General features: G+C 41.3%; 1 protein-coding gene across 1 annotated transcript in view; it reads left to right on the top strand.

The window, feature by feature from the left end:
* The window catches only part of tep1 (telomerase-associated protein 1), a 55,345-nt gene extending 47,519 nt beyond the window's left edge, over positions 1–7,826 (top strand). The window contains exons 46-56 of the mRNA XM_078263383.1: positions 1,203–1,332; positions 1,462–1,547; positions 2,163–2,289; positions 2,857–2,987; positions 3,122–3,243; positions 4,320–4,460; positions 4,987–5,086; positions 5,658–5,769; positions 5,909–5,991; positions 6,847–6,951; positions 7,094–7,826. Of these exons, the coding sequence (XP_078119509.1) occupies positions 1,203–1,332; positions 1,462–1,547; positions 2,163–2,289; positions 2,857–2,987; positions 3,122–3,243; positions 4,320–4,460; positions 4,987–5,086; positions 5,658–5,769; positions 5,909–5,991; positions 6,847–6,951; positions 7,094–7,213 (1,257 nt within the window). The 3' untranslated portion in view covers positions 7,214–7,826. The remainder of the gene's footprint in view (positions 1–1,202; positions 1,333–1,461; positions 1,548–2,162; positions 2,290–2,856; positions 2,988–3,121; positions 3,244–4,319; positions 4,461–4,986; positions 5,087–5,657; positions 5,770–5,908; positions 5,992–6,846; positions 6,952–7,093) is intronic.
* The last annotated feature ends 1,173 nt before the right edge of the window (positions 7,827–8,999 follow it).

Here is an 8,999-nt window from a genome sequence, read left to right on the forward strand (position 1 = left end):
GGGACACTTTTTCAAAATAAGTCATTATGTTTTAAGGTATTTTTGTGGCTTGATTGTAAACAACTTAAAAATAAATACATGGTTTTATAGAAGAATATTTTGGTCAATTTAGTCAGCTTTTTCATTGAATCAAGAGAAACACTAAAAAGAAGTATAATGGTACAGTCTCCATGCTACTCTAATGATAGTATTTAGGCTTTCCTCTGTGTACACGTCTTCTACGAGTATAATTGTGGCTGTATTATTTGTGTCCCCTTCAAAAATTGCTCTTCAGAAATTTTATGTTTGTTGTCCCCCCCCTACTGTTGGATCAGATTTACGCCCCTGGAGCGGGCGGTTTTAACTTTGCTGTGGGCGGGAGCGGGCGGCTAAAAAAAACACTACGGGATCGGGATGTAGCCTGGAACCCCCCCAAGCCAGCAGAAACCATAGATATACATATATACTGACTGAGTATATCCTGTATAGCCCATCTATGAGCAGACACCAGCGTGTCTGAGCCTCCCAGGACGGGGGAGCTCCGAGCCAAGGCTCCGTCCACCGTCCGCCCGCTCCCTCATCCTCGGCTCCTTCCTCCCCCTCTCTCCCTGCAGGGCGTTACAGGGCGTAGCAGGGCATAGCAGAGCACTGCAGGGCATAGCAGGAGGTAGCAGGGCACTGCAGGGCATAGCAGGACGTAGCAGGGCACTGCAGAGCGTAGCAGGACGTAGCAGGGCACTGCAGAGCGTAGCAGGACGTAGCAGGACGTAGCAGGGCACTGCAGAGCGTAGCAGGACGTAGCAGGGCACTGCAGAGCGTAGCAGGACGTAGCAGGGCACTGCAGAGCGTAGCAGGATGTAGCAGGACGTAGCAGGGCACTGCAGAGCGTAGCAGGGTGTACCAGGGCATAGCAGGGCGTGGAGCAGGACCACGGCGACAGCTGCAACCATGATTTAGGTGCCACCCTAATCCAAGATAAGCAGCTGGGCGAGACTCTTTATATCAGCATTTCATGAAACCTCGATGGAGATATCGAATGAGGAAAAACACTTCCGGAACCAGAGCCGTTCATAAAGTGGGCGGTCACTGTTGCGCTCCATAGTGTAGCGATTTAACTGCAGGTCAGTCTTTTTTTTTTTTTCTCTCTTAAGACATGGCATGTAGTAAGCCCTCAGCCTCATTAGGGGGTTTCTGTGTTGACTTGTTTGGTGCTCTGTGTGCAGGGACTGTATGTGGTAGCCGGCTGTGCAGAGGGAGCGCTACATGTTTGGAACTGGGAAACAAACATAGAAATCTGCCACATTGCTGCACACAAGCAACGTATACACCACTGCTCTCTCCTCCCAAATACAGGTACACATCTTGGGAAATGAGTGCACACATACAATCATTTGTCTCTCCCTCTTTATTTCATATTGTACAATACGAGTCTTATTTAGAAATTATTATTTCTTCTTTCTTTTTTCCTGCTTTGTTTTGAAGACAAGAACAAAGACGTCATCCCAGAAGAAATGACTGTGTTCACCGCATCTGATGATGGCACAGTAAAACTCTGGAAACCACTGCAGGTCTGTCGCTCGATATCAAATGGGGGAAGATGTGTTTTTTTGACAGTTTAGTAAAAATACTGCAGTGCCAGTTCAAAATGTGCCTGTTTGGAATGGGCTGATTGCTCGGCCTCCTGTGTTGCTGCTTGCAGCTTTCTTCAGAACCATTGTACCCCGAAATAACTTCCAGAAGGCCCCCAGAGCACTTGATATGCATGTAAACTGTATACTACCGACTTAACTGTGTACTTCTACTTTAGAGGAAACATTGTTCTACTACATAAAACTGACAGAGAACGTTGCAGATTTAGATTCTACTCACAAAATATCACAATTAACTACTTATTATCCATCATTATGTTTGAGTTGAAATCTCCACCTTGAAGTACGTTGTTTTGAAGATGCCTCTCTTTTTTAAGTAACCATTATGTATGGCGTTTTGACCATACAGCATAGATAAAGCGCCTTGTGAATGTGTGCTTTTTTATTATTTGTTTTTATAAAACTCAACCTGTAACGCATGTTGCAGGGTGGTTCAATCAGGCGCGGCCCGGCTGCAGCTCATCTAGAGATGCGGCGTGTCCCCTTTTTTTAGTCTGTCGCTTATTTTAAAATAGCTTTTGTCTTTACGTACAGGTGGAACACTTTGGCACCTTCCAGGGTCACAGCGGTGCAATACACGGAGTTGCTCGCAAAGAAGGAGTCCCAGAATTTCTCACCGTTTCTGAAGACTGCTCATTGCGATGCTGGATATGGGGAATGGGTAATACTTTATATTCTGCCTTCACATAATATCATTAAAAAAGAAAAGGGTTCACAATGGATACTCATGGAATCTCATGAAATGCACTGCTCCAAAACCATTGATGGGATGTGTATATAATTTTTTTTATATATATATACACACACACATGTATAACAAAAAAATTAAAAATGCTATGTAAAGCCCCTCATGTTTTAATGCACTTACCTGACTTAAAATCATTTTTGTGTCTTTTTTATAAAGCTTTGTTTCTAAATGAGATATTAATGAGTCTGGTAGGACTGCATAAATACAGCTGAAACAATGATCCAAGTATTTAAGTAATATTGAGATCTTGATCATCATACTCATCTATTTTTTTGGGATTTCACTAATAACACACAGAAAGAACATGGTTACCTGTAGTGTAGTGTGTGTGTGTGTGTGTGCGTGCGCGTGCGCGTGCGCACGTGCTGGTGTCGGTGTGATCATGATTTCAATGTTCTGTACTGTACCTCATATATGGTGTGTGTGACCTTTTTTATTTAGAAACCTGTCCCAGTTCACCTCTGTGTTGTGTCTTTTCAGAGAGTCCTCCCAGTGTGACAGGCCCGGTCACAGCTCTGTGCTTCTCTCAGAGAGGGGATCTGCTTCTTGCTGGTTATGACTCCGGTTTGCTGGAATTATGGCAGCGCAACGCTGTGGTCGGCCACAAGCAGGTGAAGACATGCACAAGAAAAAAAAGGGATGTACACTGGACACATGTATGCTTGTGCGTGTGTGTTAATCCCACTGTGTGTGTGTGTGTATGTGTGTGTGTGTGTGTGTGTGTGTGTGTGTGTGTGTCTTTCAGGCTTCAGACAGCACGGTGACAGCGATCTGCTCCATGCCTGATGGCCAGTTTGCTGTAAGCTACACGAAGCTTGCTGTTGACGTGTGGAAGCCAGTGTGGAATCAACAACACAGCACTGCAAGGTAAACAGCTGCCTTACTACAGTAAGCTACCATACATAACACACTACTTTTTATTTATTTTTTTATTTTTTTTATTTTTTTTATTTTTTTTCAACCTTTTATTTAGTCATAAGTTATGAACAAATTCTCATTTACAAGAAAGGCTTCAGGAAACAACACAAGAATGCAACACAAGAAAACAACAAATGAACTTTTAGTGATACCAGCGTTTGTTTGCACGTGACAAATGAATGAGATGGGGGAGGAAATGCAAATACAAACTGGAAGTCATCAGTCTTTCTCTCTGTTCTAAATGTGAAAATAGTGAAGCATTTTTACCTTAAATATGCTGGTATTTGGAAGCAGTGATAAGCTGTGCTTTGAGAATTACACATTCTCGTCATTAATGTGTCAAAATGAATACGTTACGTTATTATGAGTGTTCCATACATGATAAAGGTTACTGCTACTACTTCTGCTCTGCTGCATTTCATAGAGAAATATTGTACGTTTTACTCCACTACATTAATCTGATAGCTTTTGTTACTAGTTACTTTACACATTAAGATTTTTACACACAAAACACACGTAGCTGATAACATTTGTATTTAAAGTCCAGCTGAAATGTTTAGACCATTAAACAGTTGATTGACAGAACTGTTTGAATTGTTTCCAGTTAATAAAATAGATTTTTCTGTATCAGTACTTTTACTTATAATACTTTAAGTACATTTTCCTGGTGATACTTACTTACATAAGTAACATTTTCAATGCAGGACTTTTAATTGTAACAGAGTATTTTACAGTGTGGTATTAGAACTTGTACTTTAAGTAAAGGATCGGAATACTTCTTCCACCACTGATCAACCGTCTGAAGATTCCCTCCAGACGTGTTTCGAGACCAACCCTGCACATCCGTCTTTCTGCAAAGTAAAACGCAAACATCCATGTGACAACAAGCAAAACCCATTTTGGGGATGGAGGGTTGGGGTCAGTTAGTTAGTTAGTTCCATGGAGACTTTAGAAACATGGAAATAGATCAAAGAAGTTGTGAGGAGTTAACTGTCCTGTCCATGTGTTTCTGTTTCTGCTCCCAGCCTGGTGAAGGTAACCACGTACACAGTGACCGAGCCTGTGGTCCGCCTCCACTTCTGCTCCGTCCTGATCGCTGTCGCAGACTCTGGAACCATCTTAGACGTCACAAAAGATGTGGACAACTGGACCCACACGATAACTAAGTACTTATCAAAATCTTTGTCCACATTTTTCAGCGTCGCTTAAATCTTTGTCATTGTAGAATTTTAAAAATACCTGCATTTTTAATCATTATAATATGAATTAGAATGTTACCTTGTTGAATTGAGGCAGAGGAAATGTTAATTAAGGCAAACCCATTTTTTATATATATATATATATATATATATTTGTTAGCTTTTTGAGGTATTTTAAATCAAATTTGGTGACTGGCTTTTGTCACTTTTGAAGAAACATCCTGTTTACAATAGCCCAGTTAGCTAAAAGTGGTAAATATCGGTCATTTAATGGACGATAAGTTAACAGAACTTCATAGGAGCTCTGTCTCCTGGGTCAGAATGCTTATTCTGAACATTTACTTAAGCAGGAGTTAAGTTACTATTGACACAGTTCAGCTCAGTTGCTGTTTGGTTTTATTTCTTATACACTGAGGGGGGGGTATATTTTTTTTAAGCTCTGAATAATTAAACCAACCTTAAAGCTTGTTTGTGTATTTGTCTTTTATTGCAGCTGGGACAAAAGTGTCAGAATTTTGGGGATGATCAGTAACGACGAGAAAAGCACGTGGCTGGTGGGCGAACAAGACGGAACTGTCCACATTGGCTTCGTTGTGAGTTTTTGCCCAACGTCTCTCTAAATGATACTCATATCATATCAAAGAACAATTCATTTTTTCTCTGTCAAATCATTCCCAACATTTTATTTACAACTGAAGTCGGGAAATCCAGTTATGTTTGGCGCTGATGGCTCCGCTCTTCATAGTGCTCTCTGGACCAGCCAAGCTGCATGCTAAGCTGAAACAGGGAGCACCATGAAGACCCCCCCGGGTATAAAAAAAAGAGTGAGCCAAAAGAAAGACATTAAAAACCATTTCAAACGTTTAGTCGTGTTAGGACTCTGAACTAGGAAGGTGGAGGCTGGGGGAGGTGGAGGCTGGGGGAGGTGGAGGCAAAGCTTTGCCAGCATCAGCAGCAGTGAGTGAAGCAGCGTCAGTGTAGCAGGGATCAGTGAGGAGGGAGTAACATATAAAAGGACCGCCTTGATGTGAGAATACCTGTGATTGGTGTGTGTCTGATAGGAATGATAATTCAATCAGCGGGCGAATGACTTCCCTGTCCTGCATGAACTAACGCTAAGCTTAATTTGATGTCGATTGATGCCTCTGTCCTCTCTTTCTTCAGTTTGCCATGGGCCCCAAAAGCGTTTTGAATACAGCTTTCAGCTCAACGATGCTAGAGACTGATGAAGAGGAGAAGAAGGGGAGCCTGATGACAGCTGGAATGGTGGACAAAGGTTCTGACATCTATAATGTGTCCGCTGCAGCGGTTCCAATTACTACGCTTACTACAAGCATACTTCTACCCCTGCACATAGCAGCTCTTAATGTATTGGTTTATTGCGTGATTATCCAACGTGTTGTACGTTCTTTCAGAGTTTGTCGTGTGTGGAGACGTGAACGGCAACATGTGGTTCAACCAGCCTCCAGAGGTTTCCTCGTGGAGCAGCAGGAAACCTGTAAGGGCTGAGAGACTCTGAATCACAACAAAACAAAAAACCACAGCATTTGCTCGATATGAGAAAACTATAGATACATCTGGTGAACATCTACATATAGTATAGGTTTTAGTGATGTATTGCAACTACTATCAACAATGGCTGCTACATTGTTTGATCATTGATTATCATTGATTTTGTTAATGCAGTTTCACAAAATAGTAAAAGATAGTTACTAGGGCAGCACTCCAGTTTTAATATTTTTATTGCGACACATTGGACGTTTCCCAGCGTGTGCATGCAAATACAACACGCTGAGGAAGGGCGCTGCCCGAAACATCTGTTGTGTGGCAATAAAAATATTAAATTGGAGTGCCGTCCTAGTGACTTTATCTATGGCTATTCACCTTTAGGATCCAGCACCCTGCCTTCATAGCTTTAAGTGTCTACGTGAGTTGAGCCAGTCCTATTTTTTACAAAATAGTAAAAAGAAATGCCCATCACATTTTTCTATAGCCCAAGGTGACGTTTGCACATTGTTTTTTTGTTTTTTGTCCAACCAACACGCCAAAACCCACAGATATTTGATCCACAACAAATCCTCACATTTAAGAAGCTGGAGCCACCAAATGTTTGGCATTTTTGCTCAATAATCCGTGATTAGAATTGTTGTAGATTAGTTTTCTCTTGATCGACTAATTGTTTTAGCACTACTTTGAGCTGTAAAAAGGCCTACATTTAAATCTTAGGTACTGTAACTACAAGAAGAAAAAGGCATCTGCCTATACTGTCTGCCTGTACCAGCAAGGACATAGAAGCAAACATCAGATATAATTAGCCGTTGTTTTAAGCCAGGGCTTTACTTTTTATCCCCAGGCTCACAGTGACAGGATCAGTGTGCTGAAACTCACTGAGCACACCATCATCTCCGCCTCCTACGACAGGACAGTGAAGCTGTGGGACAGAAACACCAAGAAACAAGTACGCCAGAGTCTTAAAAGAACAGTTTGACATTAGGAGAAATATATTTTCGCTCTGATGGATCTCTTCACCTTCATTTAAGAAAAGAAAATCTTCCAATAACTATTTGCCTCATGCTCTCTCTTTGTCTCTCTCCCTCCAGGTGGGTATGTTTGTGTGCGGAGGTCCTGTTCTGCATTTAGAGGTCAACCCTGAAAAAGCCACTGAACTGGTTTGTGGTGACGGACAGGGAAAGCTCTACTTCCTCTCCTGGAAAGAATAATCCTCAAGACATTACACCCTAACTTCAGCATTTCCGAAAAACGCGTCAATGCTACACTAACCAAAGATTGGCAGTAATGTTTTACTTCCTCCTCGCTTCAGTGGCGATGAATGTGCAATAAATATATTAAGAAAGAATAGGGTGGGGGTGGCTCACCCAGTAAGAGCATTCGCCCCATGTAGGCTGAGGCCTGCAGCAGCACGGGTTCGAATCCAACCTGCTGCCCTTTGCTGCGTGTCACCCCCCATCTCTCTCCCCCTTTCATGTCTATCCACTATCACTACCTAATAAAGGGAAAAGCCCCCAAAAAATAATCTTTAAAAAAAAAAAAGAAAGAAAGAATAGGGTGAAATATTACAGGGGTTAAGCATCTATTTAATAGTTGCAAATATATATTTACATGTGCCTTTAATGTTTATGGTAAAGTATAAAAATCAAGTAAGAATGTACAAAAAATGACAAAGCCTTAAAAATAAGATCAGTTCAAGTTTTGTGCTAGCTAAATTATGTAAATGTTTATTTTATTTGATATTAGTAACAGCATGAAAATATGTGGGATAGAAAACACTAGAAGATCTTTTGTTTGACAATAAATTAAATGTTCAAATCTGCACTTTGTTGTTTGGTTTAATGTTGTTTTTTAAAGGACCAAATGAGAAAACATCAAATATTGTATGCAATACTTTCTTCACATTCAACACATTGTCAATAATAGATTACTTTAATAACTAGTAGCACTTCTTTTATATTCCTGGGACAGTAAAGGGCATGGTGACATTCTTGTTAATGTCAGATTTTTGTATTTAAAGTAGGGATGCACCGAATCCAGATTTTTGGGGTTCGGCCGAATACCGAATCCACTGGTTAAGATTCTGAAGGCATGTTGAAGGCATGTTGGGTGGGTGAAATTAGAAAGCTAACGTTAGCTAAGGAGCAGCAGCAGCCGGCCGTTCGGTCGCTCCGCTGCCACTGTAGGGAGACTCATTTGCCAAGAGAACAGCTGACGGCCCGGGAGAGGCACTGTCAAGTTTTTAGCTGTGACTGTCCTTCCTTTGCCGTACCTGAAGTTGCTGCATTTTGGCTGCTGTCTGTCTATGTAAACACCTTCCCGTAATCAACGGCGGCGTCATTACGTCGACCAGCATAGCGCGCGTAGTGCAAGCGTAGGGTTCGGTTCGGTGGAAACCGAACCCCTGTCAAAAAGCCCAATATTCGGCCAAATCCGAACCCGAACGCTGGATTCGGTGCATCCCTAATTTAAAGGTATTTTCATAAAATTGCTCTTTGACTGGAAACTCTGCGTGAGACCCTTTCAGCTGAGAGAAACATCAGTGGCAGACATGTAAACGGCCTATCAGCTAATGCTTTTACAACTCTGTTATCTGCACTCAATTGATTCTGTTATATTGACAATGGGTCACATTTAGTGCAATAAGACATGTTCAGTAAATAAAACTGCAAGCAGTGTTGCACACAAGTTTGACTGTTTAACCTTAAAATGAATAGAAATGTGCACCTTAATGAGACATTAAATAATCACACAACATAACATCACAATCACTTTCTTTTCCTTAGGCCATTTCAACAAGATTGTCTTTAATACATTTGAACACATACATTGACCTGCATTTCGACTACACACGTATAGCCTGCTAACAAGAAATTATGCAATGTGTGTTATGTCAGGGGCAAATCAGCGTTTCCCTAAGATTTTATAATTTTCTCCAATATTTATTTCTGTTTCACCACCACATGCAATTCATTAATTACTTTTTCCAGCTGTAAG

The sequence above is a fragment of the Sander vitreus genome, chromosome 12 (genome assembly GCF_031162955.1).
Source record: "Sander vitreus isolate 19-12246 chromosome 12, sanVit1, whole genome shotgun sequence".
In the NCBI taxonomy this organism is placed as follows: Eukaryota; Metazoa; Chordata; class Actinopteri; order Perciformes; family Percidae; genus Sander; species Sander vitreus.